Below are 18,281 nucleotides of genomic sequence, written 5' to 3'. Positions count from 1 at the left end.
TTCTGTGTTCTGAAGCAACACCCCTGGCGCCGCGTGGACCGACTCTGACAGATTTGTTTCTCCCTTTGTCATCCCACCAGATGGCTTTAAAATGAATATAGCATTCAAATAACTCCACAGAAAAAAATCGTCCTATAACCAGTTGATTCATATAAAATGTGTGAAAACCAGATTATACCATTTATTTTTCCACTTAGAATTAGTAGTTTCAAAAGTTTTCACTTTACATAAATGACATAACATTGCAAAACAAGCATGTTCTGCATTGGGGCTGAGTGCCTGCCAGTCGCTGTCGCATGGCTTGGGGAAATCGGGGCAGAAAGTGGTTGATTAAACATGCAGAGTTTCGGAGGGATTATTTTCAAAGGCACCTTAAAGTAGGACGGGACTAAAACTGTATATATTTGGGTAGAGAAAATATCTGAACAATTTTGAAAAACAAACAACAGAAGGTTAATAACCAGTGGCATCGTTTAACTTGTTTCCAAACTATGACTTAATTCAAACTATCTGTATTCCACCCCCCCCCCCCCCCACAAATGAAGTGATCTGAAGACTCTGTTTCATAAGGAAAAATACATCTGGTGAGACACAGAAAACACTACTGGAAGTGGGCCAGAGTGAGTCTGCTCAGATTAGCTCAAGAACCCTCCATATTCCCCCTTAAACAACTGACTTAAATTCTGCCATGAAATGAGGATCAACCTCTGACTGGTCCACCATGTTTTTCAAACATATCATTTAATTGGAAACAGGGCCAAGAAACCGCGAGCAAGGAGGACTCCTTTGCGGCTGATGCTATATCCTGAGTTTTCTTCCTTTTTGTTCAAAATAAAAGCACCTTATGTGAAAGCGGCGATGTTGACGATGTTGAGAGAATAGGATCATGAATGAGTTTGTCAAAACTCATGGTTACTGCTTGGAGTCATGGGAAAGAAGGCTGGCGTGAGGGCCAGTGATGTAACATACACAATAGGTCACTTTTTGTTTCAAGGCCAAAATGCTTTAGAGCAAAACATGGTCAATGGGACTACATGTTTTCATAAATGCTTAAAATCATTAATTTGGCCCTATGCACTATTCTACATAAATTGTACTTATGAGGTGGCAACCCATTTGAAAAATACTTTTTAATTACAGAAGGACTTTATGAACATATTGATCATAGATCCAAGCTAAAATTCTACTTGGCCATCGTCTCAAAACAATTCCCCAGATATGACCATTGTCAGGTTTGGGTTGTGAATTATTCCGGATTGTAAAAACTCTTGCACGTCTGTGGCATCTGTATAAGATGTATCCTGTGGTTTGGCCACTTCTTATGGACAAAGACTCATTCGCTGGCCACGCGCAAAGGCGTGGATGTCTACCCCGTGCCCGCTCCTTCACCGTGTGGCAGGGACGCGGGGGCAGACTCAGCACACGCGCATCCCTTCTGATGGAGACGCAGTCAGCAACCCCATAGAAGGTGTGCGGCCTGAGGGGCAAGAGGAAAGCAGAGAAGAGAAAGCAAGTGTCACGGAGAGGTGCAGAAGGCTGGGAAGTTAGAATATGGCCCAGCCAACTGCAAACTGGGTAGATTTACCAAAATGGCTTTTTATGACCGTTCCCAGACTGCCTTTGCTCAGCTCCAGTCGTGAACTGGAAACCAGTGTTACCCTGACGCCCAATTTCAGGACCATCACCCACAAGCATCTGCCCCCCGGGACCGCCCAGGGAATGGCCAGCGCAGCAGCCGGGTCTCAGCTCAGAGCCAGGACTGGTTAGAGTCACACCCTTCCTGAGAGCTCTCTCTTGATTCCAGTCCTTCTCCATCTTCCACTTCTTTTCTTTCTCTCCCCTTTCTCCTTCTTCTCCTTTTCTGTCCAAGATGCAGTTAGGAACGAGAGTCCAAAAGCACCGGGTCTTGAGGGTCACTGGCTGATGGTTTGCGTGAGAAAGATTGGGATCAGAATCGGCCCGCGACGGGATGCACTCTGTGTGGTTCTCCTTCATCTACCAGGTGAATGATCAACATAAAAAAGACACGAACCGCAAGAAGCAATCTGCTCAGACTAATAAAGGAATCCGTAAGTGCCTTTGATCAAAGCTCACACTACGGTGCATAATCTATGCCTTTCAAGTTCTCTAATCTGAATAAAAGGGCTTCAGATGGTTACATTGAAAGATATAGATCGAGTTCAATGCAGTGGAAAGAACACAGCATAGCAAGACTTAGATGCTGGGCTCGGCAAAGCAGCCTTGCCACTGAAACTAAGCACGAACCGCACCGAATGCCTTGATGAGTATGTTGACCCTCAAGACTCTATTTCCTCGTGTCCCACACGAGGCCATTACCGTTCGCCCTGCTGACTTTCCTTTTTTGCGTACAGTTGTTCTTCGGAGTTGTTATTAGGTTTAGATCAAATGGAGTCAAAGCTCTGAATAGTTGTAGCACATTCTGCGGATGGGAGGAATCATTGTGTGTGAAACATTAAAAATTCCCATGCCTCATGCACTGACCCCAGACCCCCAACTACATAGGGAATAAACATGCGTGGATCGGTGAACAAACCCAGTGGCTCCGAAAGGAAGATGTGTCCACCGCACCGGAAACAGAAGGAGGTGCTGGGGTCCACCACCGCCACGGAGGCGGTTCCGGGGGTGGGAGCCAATGTTCAATGGGAGAAAATGGAGCTAGAAGCCCCCTACTGATGCCTCTGAGACTTTCCTGCACAGAGTCTGGTTAATGTAAAGGACTGAAGCAATCTCACAATGTCTCCAAGACAAATCAGAGCGACAATCAGGGGATCATCGTATTTTTAGTTAAGAGAATTGAATTTCTGGCGAATATTCTATGCAGTTTCACGCAGCAAAAGATGGCTCTGATCTCTGTTGTCTGCTAGCGTTGCTTTTAAAACTATGGAAAAGAACGGCGATTAATTCCTGGTAACCGTTCACAGCCAAACGATGAACACTGACTTCTTAATAGAAACATACGCTGTGACTCTTAGCGATTTGGGAACCATGCCACGGAAACAACAGCCATCCATTAGGAACTTACTGCTGTTTCAACAGCTCCTCATTCGATTTGTCCTGATTAACCACCCGAAAGAGAGACAGGCCAACCCTTCCTGCAACTAGCAACACATTTCAAACCAATGCTTTGCTTCTGAAACTGAGGAGTCTGGCTTTCCAGGTCAGGAATAAATGATGGTTTAAAAACCCTTTTGCTCTCTGACTAGCATGAAAGGGAAGTATGAATGTGCTTTATTGCTAGGGAGTTAAAGATTGGTCTTCTGGTATAAAGCATACGAAAAGTTACATCTTGGAGAAGCTGAAGAAAGCGGTCTTTCCCGACGATTCAATATGGAACACACAAGCAAGCATGCAGCGAATAAATGAATTCATTTATTTTTTCGTCCTGTATTTTTAGCCTCCTTTGGGGAGTTAAAGAGTGAGGAAAATAGACCGGTGTGATGCGATGGGAACCCGTTCCCATTTTGTCTTCGGATGCGCTTCTTCCAAAGTCCCAACACGTGGTCCGATTTAAGAGCCTCCCTGCTGCAATGTCAAGTGTCCCGGCACACGCACGAGTGCAGGAGGAACAGTGGCTGCAGGTGAGCCACCAGGTGAGCCACCTGCCTCCCGGGCACCGCCACGCGTCACCCCAGGCTCTCCGCATGCGTATCAGAGGACCGGCGCTCGTCACCCGCCGTGGTTACCATCTGCTGGTAAAATAACTGTTTTGGATTCCCTCACCTGTTCTCTAAGACTCCCAGCTTCTTTTCACCACCAATAAAACACGTTATACTTATCTGCGAGTGTTTGTGAAGGGAAAAAAATACAGAAAATCTCAGTGACATATTCCTGAACTGCTACTACCCAAGTACTTAAGCTTAAAGAGGCCGGCAATGACTCAGCGGAAATGACCTCCGTTACCCGTGAGTCTGTCGGACAATTCCGTATGGGCACCCACATCTCCTGTCGATGTGCCTGTGATCAGTGCCACAGTGGGGAGCAGACACCCCCTGTGTTAGTGATTCCTCCTTGCTCCCTTTCTAATCCGGTCTCCTGGCACGGATGTGTGTCCATGACTATACAGACTGTGTGTGCTGCCTCCTTCAGACTCTATTTAAGGTTCATCTCCATTATTAGTTTAAGACAAAGAAAAGGGAAAGAACGATGATAAAGGAAGAGACCAGGTGGTACAGTTAAGTCATCACTCACGAATGCTCAAATTCTAGGCTCCTTGTCCTTTGCCACGGGTGATGCGTGCACCTCCGTCAGCCCAGCAGGGCTCCTCCTGTGTCCCGGAGAGTGGGCGCTTCCAGACACATCTAGCAATTCTGAACCATCTGAAGGAAGGTCCTCCTCTTTGGCCTGGTCCATGATCTGACGTTGCCTCTTGGAAATGCTCCACTACTTTTTTTTTTTTTTTTAAGTTCATTTATTTACTTTGAGGAGAGAGAGAGTGAGCATGAGCAGGGGAGGGACAGAGAGAGGGAGAGAGAATCCCAAGCAGGCTCCACACACTCAGCGCACAGCCCTGTGCGGGGCTTGAATTCACGAACCATGAGATCACGTCCTGAGCTGAAACCAAGAGTTGGAATCTTAAGCAACTGAGCCCCCCAGACCCACTACTATTTAAAAATGAGATTTATGTCCGGGCGCCTGGGGGGCTCAGTTGGGTGACCGACTTTGGCTCAGGTCATGATCTCGCGGTTCGTGGGTTCGAGCCCCACGTTGGGCTCCGTGCTGAACACTTGCTTGGAGTCTGGAGCCTGTTTCGGATTCTGTGTCTCCTTCTCTCTCTGCCCCCCCCCCCCCCGCTTGTACTCTATCTCGCTCTGTCTCTTAAAAATAAATAAATGTAAAAAAAAAAACCACATTTAAAAAAACGAGACTTGTGCCTCCTTTTTGGTAATTGTTGGGTTTTGCCAAAGCTGCTAGCTGCCATGATCTTTGCCGCCCATGCAAACCTTTGGTTGTTTTATAGCTAGAAACATCCAGGAACTCCTGGTGTCTTGGGCTCTATTCTGTTTCCTACTCCTGCATCACAACGACCTTCTCAATTCTTTGAAGTTTCAAACCTCCTGTTCTCAACACTCGTCACGGATCGCATTCTGATGTTTAATACCTTACAGCATGCCTCACTGCTTCTGGGGAGCCCCTCCCAGGCTATTCTGTCTCATTAATGTTCCCCCCTTCTGGAAGGAGGGGCTGGGTCCCCACCGTGCCCTGGGACTCCGCCAACTCAGAGGGTTACAGAAAAGAATTAAACGTTTCCAGTTATGTATGAAGCTTCTGCCAAGAAGCAAGGTTGAAGGGACAGTGACGTTGTCAGTGTGTGGCAGTTGAGAAGCAGCGAAGAGAAGCAGTAAACAGACACTGGACGACCCCAGAGGGGCCAGGAAGTGGGTCTCCAGAATGCGGATGACCTACCCACCAGAAGCCGAGAAATCAAGGTCCTCAAACTGCCTTCTCTGACTTCTACTCTCTTTCTGATCCCTCAGGAAGTCTGAATGACAAGGCTGCACCCCAAGACATAGGCAAACAAGGAAGCTTCAGGAACCCCACGCCACGCACCCCCCCCAAGAGGAGCCCGCTGGCTCCCCCCGTTTGTTGCCATGCTGCTGACACCAGTAAATCAGAAAGAGTGAGTGATGTGTTTCCAGGGAAGACGCTTAGTGTCCCCTCTTGCCAAACACATCAGAGTTCATGCCACTGAGACCGGTGGCTCCCACAATGACTCAGCTCACTTATTTAAAAGTCCTGAACTGCGACGTTAGTAGCTTGCTGGTCACTAACCTGCCAGCCTTGCAATTTACACTGTTGGAGAACAAGGCGACATTTCTCCTCGGCAGACAGCTGTTTCTTCTCGACCGGGAGCGTGTCGGCCAATGGCTTGTACCTGTGAAAAAGCAGCGGGAACACTGAGAGCCATGACTGAGTTCGTCAAGCAAGTGCTTCTGTTCAACGGGATTGTCTTTGTCACACTGTTTCTTAAATTCTCCCCAGTTCTTACTTTACCCTACGAGTCCCCAAATCTCCGTCCGCCGTGCACGTAACACTGTACAACCGTGAAATAACCCTCATCTGTTGCGTGGAGAATGAGTTTTAAAATGAGCCAAATATGTATTTCAATCCTTTAATGTGTGCTCAACACTATGATCAAGGGTGGATGAAAACCACTTAACAAGAGAAAATTGGAGAGAGAGGAAATGAATGGTTGTCACTGAAATAGTTAGAATGCTCTTAAAAACATACCTTTTAAGAAATCTCAGAATTCTTTATCCCCATTTGAAAGCGAATCTAGATGTAGTTGGAATCCGTAAGAAAGGAATATCAAAACCTCCAGAAGTTTTATCTCAGCGAGAGGTAGAGAAGCTCTTTCCCCACTTACTACATATCGAGCACTTTCCATCTTCTAGAAGGATATTTATTTATTTACTTATTTACTTATTTATTTATTTGCAGCTTCCTCTGAATCACTGGCTGTCATTCCCTAGCCGAAATCCATGGCAACATAATGCTTTTCTATGGATTTTTTTAAAATGCCTTTCAAAATTACATAAGCCACTTAAAAAATCTATATGAAATTTCCGTTGCATGCAGGGTATCTAACCTGATGTGTAAGTAAAACTGTATTAAGGGAAGAAGGAAGGGGAGGAAGAGGAGGAAGAAATAGGCAAGGATTTGCGTGGGTTTACCATTCCCGTGTCGAGCTGCTCTGGGAACTTAATGCCAAGAGGTAAATCACGGAAGTTCCCTGTTACTTCCTGCAAAATATCTTAGCTTTCCATCAAAGTTGGTTGCAGCAAATCTGGCAACTTCTAAAATGAGTTCTTTGTTTCCTTAGAGCAACGGAGGAAGGAAGTGCCTTGCCTCCGGGTCTGTATCCACCGGGCTCCCTCGAGCAAGCTCTGAGAGGCGTGCCCCCCACACACCCCCCACCCCCGACACCACACCAGAGGGGCCCACACGTCTTTCCATCTGCAGGTGCTGCAGAGCAGGGAGGTTCCCTGCATCACAGGGGCAATGCTGCAGTCACGGCGGGGCTCGCTCGTGTGGAACGCACACTGAGAAACCATACCTAGTTTGGATTTTTTGGTAGCAGACGTTTATTGCCTTTCTTACATCCTTAGCACTGTCACTGAAAACGGAGTTATACTGGTTGCCCTGGGTGGTAGCCATGCGTCAGACAAAATAAATACATCAACATCAGCAACAACCCTTCCTTCTCGTAATACAGATTTTTGCTCGTGCATCAAACTCACGGTGCAGGAGGGTGCAAAAATAGCGGGTAACAGAGGCGGAATGTAAAAATCGTAGTGCCAGAGGCAAGGATATGAAAAATCTCGCACATCATTTTGATCCCACTGCATGCACTGAAATGGTCTGTGGAAGAAGTCGACCATTTTTGCTTTGTTTTGTTTTTCTTTTACTGGTCATAGTGTGGTTGCTGCAGAAGAGACAAGGTACCTCCAGGGTAGAACAGAACAGAGAAAACGGGTAAAATGAGGTATGTGTGGGGAGGGCCGGGATTGGCAGTCACGCGTGAGGCAGGTAGCGGGGGAGACCCTCTAAAAGGGGTGGCCATCTCCCCACGTGCCGGGGTATGTCGTCTGCACAGCAGTGAGCAAACACGGGTTACGTCGCATCAAGTCTGAACGGGTCAAAAGCGACAGATGATGACCCACACAGTGTGTCTGAACAGGAGACAAACTGGAGGGGGGACGACACACAGCCTCGGGTTCTAACTCTGCAGGGAGTTGCTAGGAGACCCTTGGGCAGCCATCTCACCGGTAATCCCCCCTCTTGGGTCTGCCTGCGTGTGTTTTCAGGACGCGGCAGAAATTCTATACTGCATTTAAAGCATCAGTCTAGGGGTGCCCGGGTGGCTCAGTCAGGGAAGCGTCCGGCTTCAGCTCAGGTCATGGTCTCACGGTCCGTGGGTTCGAGCCCCGCGTCGGGCTCTGTGCGGACAGCTCAGAGCCTGGAGCCTGCTTCGGATTCTGCGCCTCCCCCTCTCTCTGCCCCTCCCCTGCTCATGCTCTGTCTCTCTCTAAGATAAACAGTAAAAAACCTTAAAATAAACAAATAAATAAAAAGCTTCAGTCTAATCCCTGTGTGTTGTGTCTTCAAAGTGTGCGAGCTTCCCCAGGGGATGGGCCATCTTTGTGCATTCCCTCGTGTCTGTTAAATTGCCTTTGTATGCACCAAGCACAAATAATGATGAGGGGTCAAAAACATGGGCTGGGGGATGGGGGGTGGCAAGGGACATTTCTCCTGCATGGAAAGAGAGCAGGGGGCTTTTCGTATGTTGCCACTCTTACTCCCCACAGAGGCAGGAGGCCTGCATGGTCATCTTTTGACACTGAGAAAGCCTACGATCACAGAAATCCAGTCACTCCCCTGGGTTCACACAGATGATCTTATGGGTTGAACTGCGTCCCCCCAAAAGGTGATGTGACTTTATTTGAAAATAGAGTCTTTGTGGGGCGCCTGGGTGGCTCAGTCGGTTAAGCGTCAGACTTTGGCTCAGGTCACCATCTCACAGTTCATGAGTTTAAGCCCCGCATCAGGCTCTGTGCTGACAGCTCAGAGCCTGGAGCCTGCTTCAGATTCTGTGTCTCCCTCTCTCTCTCTGTTCCTCCCCGGTTCACACTCTGTCTCTGTCTCTGTCTCTCTCTCTCTCTCTCTCTCCCTCTCTCTCAAAAATAAATATTAAAAATTAAAAAAAAATAATAAAAAGAAAATAGAGTCTTTGCAGATGTCACACGGTTAGGATGAGGTCGTTAAGGTGGGCCAGGATCCAATATGGCCGGTGTCCTGATAGACAGAGGAGGATGCCACGTGAAGACAGGGATAGGCAAGGAGAAGGCCGTGTGACGAGGGGGCGTAGGTTGAGGGGATGTGGCTACAAGCCACGAGCGCCAAGGGTTGCCGACCGTACCGGCAGCTGGAAAGAGGCCAGGAAGGATTCCACTCAAAGTCTCAGAAGGGCATTGCCCTGCTGACACCTTAATGTGAGACTTCCTGGCCTCAGGAACAGCGAGAGAATGGATTTCTGCTGCTTTAAGCCACCCGGTTTGTGGAACTTTGTCACGACAGCCCCAGGACACTGACAGAGGTGGTAACCATGGCTGAGCGGGGATCTGAACCCAGGGCAGCACGACTCCAGAGCAGTCCCTTTGCTGCCACTGCCACACTTTCGGCAGGGACTTACAAGCCCCAGCCCCAGAGGGCTCTAGGGTGGAAACTTGGAGCACGAGAGACAGAAAAGATGGACCCCGGCATAGCAACAACACACTGCACACCCAGAGACGACAACTCTCGTTCCTCTGACCTTTGGGTGACTGGGCCTCTTTGATGGTAAACTCGAGCTCATAATGAAATACAGACCCATTCAAGCACTCAGGAAAGCCAGCACGTCCCTACCATTTAGCCAGAGTCACACAATGAAATGAAATCACTCAAATTATCTTTTTATTCCCTTACAATTGTCTCATTCTGGAGCTCTGCTAATTATCGCTGAGAACTGAATTGACATAATTCAAGTATCTGAATACAGTATTAACAAGTCAGAACAAAGATCTTACACTGGGTGCTTTTTCTCCCATCCTTTTCTATTGTTCTTTTGACACCTAAAATGGTATAATTCTGACATTTCGACTGAAAAGACAAAGACGTCATCTCAGACACGGCGAGGTACTCTATTTTAGTGTAATTAAAAACATCTTGTCTTTTGGAATGTTGAGCGTCATCTATAGGTGGTGTCACTCACTGGTCTATCTCACAGAAACTTCAACCTGAGACCAAGTGGTAATAATGAGCCTGGGGACAGAGCATGAGTCCTGAGCACAGGTGTGATGGAGCTGGGACTTCCATTCCCTAAACCCTCCTCTGCCTCTGTGGTCCCAGGCAAGGTCACCTCGACCCACTGAAGATCTCTGTATTCAGGCTGGCACCTTTCCTGGGTCCAAGGTAATCAGTTGGCTCTAAGAGGCCAATGTCCAGTCTTCTAAACGACCCACTCTTGTCTCGTCCTTCCTGGTTCAGGTTGAGGTGAATGACAGGGATCTAATTCTAGCCCAGAGTCCAAGCCCCAGGGCTCATTCATTCGGGCTCATTCAGTCAATCAACCAATACTAACAGCAGTATTGACTGAATACAAAATTTGGACATGGAACGCAGCAGGGGGCAAATCAGATGAAAATTCTCAACATTTCCTGAGAAAGAGAGAACAGAAACATACATGAGGAAGGATGGCCGATATGATGAGAGAGATGGAGAAAAATGGGGCAGAAAAGGCTTCGCGGAGAGCAAGTACCTGACGGTGAGCTGGGGAGCTCTCTGGGGAAGAGGAATCCAAGTTAAGGGACAGAGCAGCAAACCCAGATGCACCAAACGGGGTCATGCATGTGTCTGTTCAAGGAACACCAGGGCAGTGAACGTGGCTGGGGCAGAGCATATAGAGGAAAGGTGCAGGAGACAGGCTCACAGAGGCGAGGATGCGACCATGTAGGGGACTCTAGCTTGGACTCTGAGAGCCCTGGGGAGCTGCAGTTTGGGCACATGGGTCCTGCCATTTGACGCCAGAAGAGTCACTGAAGCTGCTGGCCTGGCGGGGGTGGGGGGGAGCCAGGGAGACTAATTAGAGACTCTTCTCACAGCCCGGGAGGGAAGCAGCATACGTGGGAGGAAGTGGGTGAGCCCTGTCTAGGGTGGGGGGACGTGGGAGGGGTTCCTGATGGATGGACGTGGGTGCAAAGGGAGGAGCGGACCACCCAGACTCGGGGAGGAAACTGACATCCACAGCGGGGGAGCAGGCGGACAAGAGTAGCTGTCTGTCCAACATAGCACAAACAGGAAGGAGCTGGTCAGCACACCCGAGGGGGGCCACAAGAAGCATTCTTCTGGAACGAAGGATGGGGGGACCAAACCTCAGTCAACACCCCGAAACACGACCACTGCCTCCCGGCTGCCAGTTGTTCAGCTGTTGTCAGTTTCATGTGTCCCAACCCTCTGCCTGACTGGTGGGGACGGTGCTGACCATCTAGTCGACGGTCGTCACAGTGCTGAGTGCTCCTGTGCCCGTGTGCCTGCAGCCGAAAGCTGTGTTCAATGCTGCGTTTGCCTCAGGAACATGACTGCTGACCTTCGATGTCCCTTCTTCTAGTCAGCCCATAGCTTGAATGGTCAATATTCAAGTGTGGCGTTTCACGGCAAGTTCTATCACAGTGACCGAACAGTTCTCCAACTTGCACACTATTCATTGAGTACTTTCTCTACTTCAAGGATTCGAGTACAAGAGGCTCCCAACACACTCGCACCATCAGACACAGGGTGACACCGAAATAATACCAGGCATCACGATGCCTGCCAAAATCGTCGGCAAGAACCACCTAGTAGGTTGTATTCACTGGGGGGTCTCTATATTCTAATAGGGATACCCTGAAGTCAGAGAGGCAGACAAGAGCCAACTAATTAGAGGCATACAGCAAACCCTCAGGAATGAGGTATCTACTTGTCTTTTCCAAAGTGATTGTTCCTTCCCCATTTAAGGAGAACTTTCACATCCTATGTCTTGTGAACCTGGTGACAAAAGAGAGCTTATAGAGTGATCACAGAGGTCAGGTTAAACCAAGTAGTGACTCTCAATTGACTACTTTAGGAAAGGTACCATGAAATCCTAGAACTGTTTCCTCAGGAAAATACAAAGTATGTGTATCAAAGCTAATGCTTAACAAACAAACAAACAAACACCTCAGGTGCAATTTCTCTGAAACTGATTGTCTGCTTTATATCGACTTCATCTCGTCATTGCCAAACACAATTCTGTTGTGAAAGTTTCAGTCCCCAAATATTTAATTCTATTCAGCAAATACTTATTGAGCACCTATTATGAACAAGATACTCTGCCAAGAAATGCATAGGTTAACAAGACGGGCAAAGCAATGTTCTCATATTACTGCCTATGCTCCAATATAAAGCATGATGTTTGGGGCCAAAATTATATATCAGAAAAGATGTGGTTTTCTTATTTCAAGACCTCATGAAATTTTCTACTAATGGACATATTTTACTAACTTAATCAGGAACAACAAAATAACGTTTGGGGAGCACCATTAACCTCATCCCTCAAGAATGGGCTGGATAATCCACACAGAGAGGAACGGGGTGTTTTGGGAGCCCTGGCGTGGAGGTTGGTAGAAAGAGGCAGCTGGCAAGGGCAGAGGAGGGAGGGGAGGGGCAGGAAGCAAGGCTGGGGCCGAGTAATTTCAGAGGAGCCCAGGGAAGGCAGAGTTGGAACTGCGGTCAGAGTGTAAATGTTAAAGCATGTCAACACTGAGAAAGCGTGTGGGTGGGTGACCGGGGAATCCGGGGCCCTGCCAGAGACACGGAAGAAGACTGAGACGGTACCAGACATGAGCAGATGGCGGGGGGGGGGGGGGGACACAAGTGCTGGTTCGCAGCGAAAATAGAACAAAAGGTCAGTAACTTGAGGGTGAAATAGAACCAAGCGAAGTTTCTTGGGCGTTTTGTTTCTCAGGGGGCAAGGGAGAACAACAGAGCTCGTAAGCAACATTTACAGAAATATACAAAGCCTGCATCCTATTCATGCTTATTTTGGGGTCCGGCTGTTTTGCTCCAGATCATTTTGGTCATTCATTTTTAGCTCTGATGGGACGAGGTTGCGGTTTCTTCTAGAACCACTCCCTTGATGTTTCCCCACAGTGCACTCCACCTAGCAGGTGCTCCAGACGCGTGGCTCTGTCTGTGGCTACGTAGGGATGCATTTTGCTTGTTCCCCGCACTTGCTGGGACCGTTCATTTTGTTCTCCATATGCATGCTCTCACAGCAAACACAGTGCAGGTGCGGAGGGGTGATTTTCTAGCTATTTGGGGCTAATTTCCAGCATTCAGAATGCTGAGTGGTGGGTTGAGTGTAACAGCTGCCTAGCAACGGGCTTGGGGGAGAAATAAAATCTATCTCAGCGTGGGGGGAGCGGACCAGAGAGCAAAATGAGACAGACCGGGACTGGGTTTGCAGAGGTGCTTTTCAACCAAAGAGGAGCACTTTTTTTTTTCTCTCTCTCTCTAAAACACATGAAAGCAAATAGATAAAGTTGTTAAAAATCGTCGTTCACACAAAAACGTATGGTGCTCCCTAAGCGTGCACATTCTGTCTCACCTTCCCGTGACTTGGGGTCTAATAGCCCTATCTCCCATCGCAGGCTTGTCCAGGCTCTGCCCACCCCCCTGCACTGTCCGTCCTGAGCTGTCTGTCCTGTGCTCACACGACTGTACAGCAAGGGCCCTGCTCAGCAGCCCCAACGGATCCTTTATCACGTGCACCTGCCCGTCACTCTGTCTTCTCCCAGCTCCTCACGGGGCCTTTGCGTCAAGGCTTACACACCTCTTCCGGTCCTCCCACATTTCTCTGCACTTGCTGTGCCCTCTGCCTGATCTGCGCCCCAGTGCGTCCATCACCTATCTCCACCCCTCAGTACCCACGGCTCTTCCTGTATATTTACCAGAAGGACAGGAAGGGGGCAGTAGTTGTGCTTGGCAACAGCTTTTGGGTCTCTTGGATTGTGCAGGCCGGGCATTTGGACTTGAGCTTATTTTTACATCTACCGGGGTCCACTCTGGGCTTATCAGTGCGCATCATGATCTGCATATGACTTGATGAAGAGAAAAAGACACTACGACAATCCCGGGCCTCCTGTTGATGCCACTGGTCAAGACTGACTTCCCTTTTCTTTCCAAATTATGGTGAAGAGGCCACTGTCACCTTTACAAACATGGGCACACCATTCAAAGGCATGGTGGCATTTCACATCCCCATGTGCTTCCAAGCTCAAGAGTCCCCAGGAATGAAGTCCTTGGGAAGAGTGGGGAGGCTATGGGAGGAGCTGCCCCCAGACGTCACCCCACACCCACCCCGGCTCTGGCTGGCAGGATTAGGGGCACTCCTCCCTCCCATGCCTGGTTCTCCAGGATTGGAGATGGAGCAGCGGGGAGGGAGGGAGAGACGGAGGGAGGGAGGCAGGGAGATTAACAAAGTGCCTATAAATTCCCGGTGTGATGACAGGTTACTGCACGCCAACACTGAATTCTCACAACAACCCCAGGGTGACATTTAAAGAGGCTGCGGGACACCTTCAGAGTTCGTTTATAGCAGAGCTAAGGGCTAATCTGGCTTCCACGAAGTTTCTGTGGGAGATGAGATAAAAGCAAACACATGCCCCTTTTGTTTCTGAGCTTGAAAGGTCAAAGGTGACCATCGTACAGGATAATGTATAAATGAGGAGTTTTAATGGGACACGATGTGGAAAAGCAAGACTTTAGGCTATAGTCCCTTCAATTCCAAGACTCACTGCGCAGGTGGCTGTTGCTTCCGTTACTATTATTTTAACAACACGATTATGTTATTATTTTCATGTCATCACATCCATGACGATGAGGCACTTATCTGTCACAATCCTAAAACACAGCACCACAAATTCACACGCAACGTCTGGCTTCTACACCACTGCTGGTAGAGACCCTGGGAAGAGGGAGGGGGCAGCATGGAGGAGGGAGGGAGTCCTGGATTCCTGAGTGTTTACTGGACCAGCCCAGAGGCTTCCATGGAGCCCCCCCTTCACCCCCAAGTCCCCAAGCTGACTGCAGCTCTCAGGCTGTGAGTTCTACCAAAGGTGTTTTTGTTTTTTGTTTTTTGGTTTTTGTTTTTGCCACACCTGCTGCTGTGTGAACTAGTGTGATGCATTGCTGGCCGGCGGGGCAAAGGTGGTGACTGTGAATGATCACGGCAAGACCCATCCACTTCTACTGTCACCTCGTCCTGGAAAGCATCCCATGCCAAAGCAGACCGCCCTCCCAGAGACGTGGCCTTATCCCAGGGCACTCATTTATGCCCTGTAATCAAGCCAGGGGGCTCTCCCCTCCAGACAATATGGAGGTGAGTAATAAAAAAGAATGCTAAACTCGACCTTAGCTCCTGGGATTCGCCAGTGCTGCTAGGCAGATAAAAAAAATGAATTCAGAGCATCTGCTAAGAATTTCCATGACAATACTCTCAAGTTCTCTTACTTAAAGCCAGTCTCACTGTTTCATTTTAATTGTGCGATGTAACAACGTTCTGTGTGTTCAATAAACAGATGAAAGGGAAACAGTACATTAGAAGTGGCCTGGTGTGAAACATACACCACGTTCTTTTTCCCCCCGCAGCCGTCGCAGCCGGTGACATTTACCTTAGCCAGGTTTGTACTCGCTTCGGATACAGCCCTTGGGATTTTCCTGCACACAAGCCCCATCCGGGCACGCACAGCACTCCAGAGCCATCTACCACAGGGGACCCTGAAGACTGCGCCCTTCTGGTGGACTGAGGTTGCAAAGGGGCTGAAATAAATGGTCACAGGCAAACCACCTGATCCTGCGGCTTCTGCTCTCGTGACACACGCCCAGAAGGCTGAGCGCCCCCAGTGCCTACACTGAAACTGATGTGCTGGCGTCTTTCCCCCTCTGGGCTTTGCAGAATTTACTGGCTCAGTCAGAGCTTGTATTTATCAGGTACAAGAACAGCTTGTGTAGTTAAACTGAAAAGAACAGATGTTCATTGGTTGTTCAAGCCTTTAAATGAGAGACCTCTTCAAGCTATGTGGTTTAAGTAAAATTATCCCATTTCTAAAGCAATTTGCTTCTTCACTGAATATTCGCCAGGGTCAGTCGGACCACCTAGCTTCCGAGTAGGGACACGAAACCAAGGCAGGTCATTTGTTGGAAATGTTTGTTATTCCAGCGTTTTCTCTCCCTACGAAACAGAAGGCAATTCTTTTCCTTGGGAATGGCTGAAACATTTTACGGAGATCAGTAGCTGATGCCAGTTTTATTATTTCAATAAGTTTATGCCTATTTTGGACATGGAACTGAGGTGCTTACTACCATATGAATCTGCTGTGGAGAATGTCATTGTCGTCATGACTGGTTAGCAGATCATGAAGAAGTAGTATGATCGTCACAGGAACAGTCTGGTCCTGCAACTAGATCTGACTATTTCAATAGTAATGAAACTTTCTTTCAAATATCTGCTTTGAAAGCGTGTGACAGGCTTGAATGATGATTTGGAGATCAGTGTCTGAACCCAATTGTGTTTGTTAATTTCAGAGAGTACCACAATTACCCAGAACAACATGGGTTTGAACTGAGTGGATCCACTTCTATGTGGATTTTTTACAACACACCACATAAATGTTTGTTCTCTTCCTTACAGTTTTTTAAATAACATTTTCTTTTCTCTGGCTTACTTCATCCTAAGAATATAGTATATAATACATGTAACATACAAAATACGTGTTAATCAACTGTTCATGTTGTCGGCAAGGCTTCCAGTCAACAGAAGGGTCCTAGTGGTTATGTTTTTGGGGAGTTGAAAGTTATACTCTGATTTTCAACCGCAGGGGGGTTCCAGGCCTATAACCCCCACCCTGAGCATGTTCAAGGGTGAACTATAGTTATATTTTTAGAAACCACTTTGCTGAGGTATGGTTGACAAAAGCTGTACGTATTTAATATATTGAACTGGATGAGTTTGGAAATAAAGGAAAACCTGTGAACTCATCCCCACGATCAATGCCATAAACATACCCATTGCCTCTGAAAGTTCCTCCCACCCTCTTTGGTTTTATTTGTTTATTTATTTGTGGTAAGAACACATAATATAAGATCTATCCTCTTAGAAAAATTTTAAGTAGACAGTGTTGTCATCTGTGGGCACAATGATGTACAGTAGATCTCTGGGACCTATTCATCTTATAGAACTGAAACTTTGTACCCTTTGACCTTCACCTCCCTATTCCTCACACCCTCAGCCCCAGGCAGCCCCCATTCTGCTCCTGCTTCTATGCATCTGACTTATTTTGCATTCCACATATAAGTCAGCTCATACAGTATCTGTCTTTTTGTGTTTCTATGAACCTCCAGGTTCATCCATGTTGTTACAAATGGCAGAATTTCCTTCACTTTTAAGGCTGAATAATATTCCATTGTATGCTGATACCGCATGGAAAGTATTAAATTTTTAAAAAAAATTTTTTTTTCAACGTTTATTTATTTTTTTGGGACAGAGAGAGACAGAGCATGAACGGGGGAGGGGCAGAGAGAGAGGGAGACACAGAATCGGAAACAGGCTCCAGGCTCTGAGCCATCAGCCCAGAGCCTGACGCGGGGCTCGAACTCCTGGACCGCGAGATTGTGACCTGGATGAAGTCGGACGCTTAACCAACTGCACCACCCAGGCGCCCCAGTATTAACTTTAAAATACAGCCAACCAATACTTATATAAAAGCCAAAACAGATATTCCTGTGGTGAGTCATCAAAAATGAGCAGTAATAAATTCTAACATTAATTGACTGAATTAAGTCATCTTGAGCCAAGAAATGCTAGAAGCATACAGTTTTTTAATTTTTATTTATTTTTTAATTTATTTTTTTATGTTTATTTATTTTTGAGAGAGAGAGAGAGTGTGAGCAGGGGAGGAACAGAGAGAGAGGGAGACACAGAATGCCTGGGCTGTCAGCATGGAGCCTGATGCAGGGCTCGAACCCACGAACTGTGAGATCATGACCTGAGCCAAAGTTGGACGCTCAACTGACAGAGCCACCCAGGTGCCCCAAGAAGCATACAGTTTTAAGAGCATATGATCAAAATTATAAATTTAAAATAAGGAACAGAATTTTTTTTTCTTTTCCGTGAGACACTTTAAATTGACGTGACTTTTAAACAAAATAACAGAGATGCTTTGGTAAGAGTGAGGGGTAAAACGCTAAGCATTAGGATCCAGTACACTTATATTTTGAGGGAAAATTAAATAAGCACCTAGTTGTCATATCAAATCGTAATTACTTATCGTCACTTATTGTCAGTTTGCAATTATTTACTAGATAAGTTCAAATGATAAAAGATGCATGATATTTGAGGTAGCTTAATAATGCATGTTTATTATCATTCACTGATAGGTACTAATATTCCTAATTAAAGTTTTAAATAAAAAAGACATGATTAAAATTGGCATTAACTAGAACCCTAAGGGAATTGGTAACACACAAAATGCCCTGACTCTTCACATCCATTAACATATCGCACACCTTTGACATAGCACACACTTAAAAGTGTTGGTGTGTACGGTTTTTACTTCTTACATTACTTCCTTTGATAATTACCCATTAAAATGAACACACTGGGTGGCTCAGTTGGTTAAGTGTCTAACTCTTGATTTTGGCTCAGGTCA

General features: G+C 47.1%; 1 protein-coding gene across 3 annotated transcripts in view; it reads right to left on the bottom strand.

Moving 5' to 3' along the window:
• Positions 1-18,281, bottom strand: part of MYO16 (myosin XVI) — a 605,690-nt gene that overhangs the window by 95,664 nt on the left and 491,745 nt on the right. For all 3 annotated transcript variants that reach the window (XM_027065214.2, XM_053217786.1, XM_027065212.2), the window contains exon 28: positions 5,791-5,893. In XM_027065214.2, the coding sequence (XP_026921015.2) occupies positions 5,791-5,893 (103 nt within the window). The remainder of the gene's footprint in view (positions 1-5,790; positions 5,894-18,281) is intronic.

Source organism: Acinonyx jubatus, chromosome A1 (genome assembly GCF_027475565.1).
Source record: "Acinonyx jubatus isolate Ajub_Pintada_27869175 chromosome A1, VMU_Ajub_asm_v1.0, whole genome shotgun sequence".
Classification (NCBI taxonomy): Eukaryota; Metazoa; Chordata; class Mammalia; order Carnivora; family Felidae; genus Acinonyx; species Acinonyx jubatus.
The sequence above is the reverse complement of the archived record's forward strand: the minus strand, read 5'-3'. Positions and strand labels throughout refer to the sequence as shown.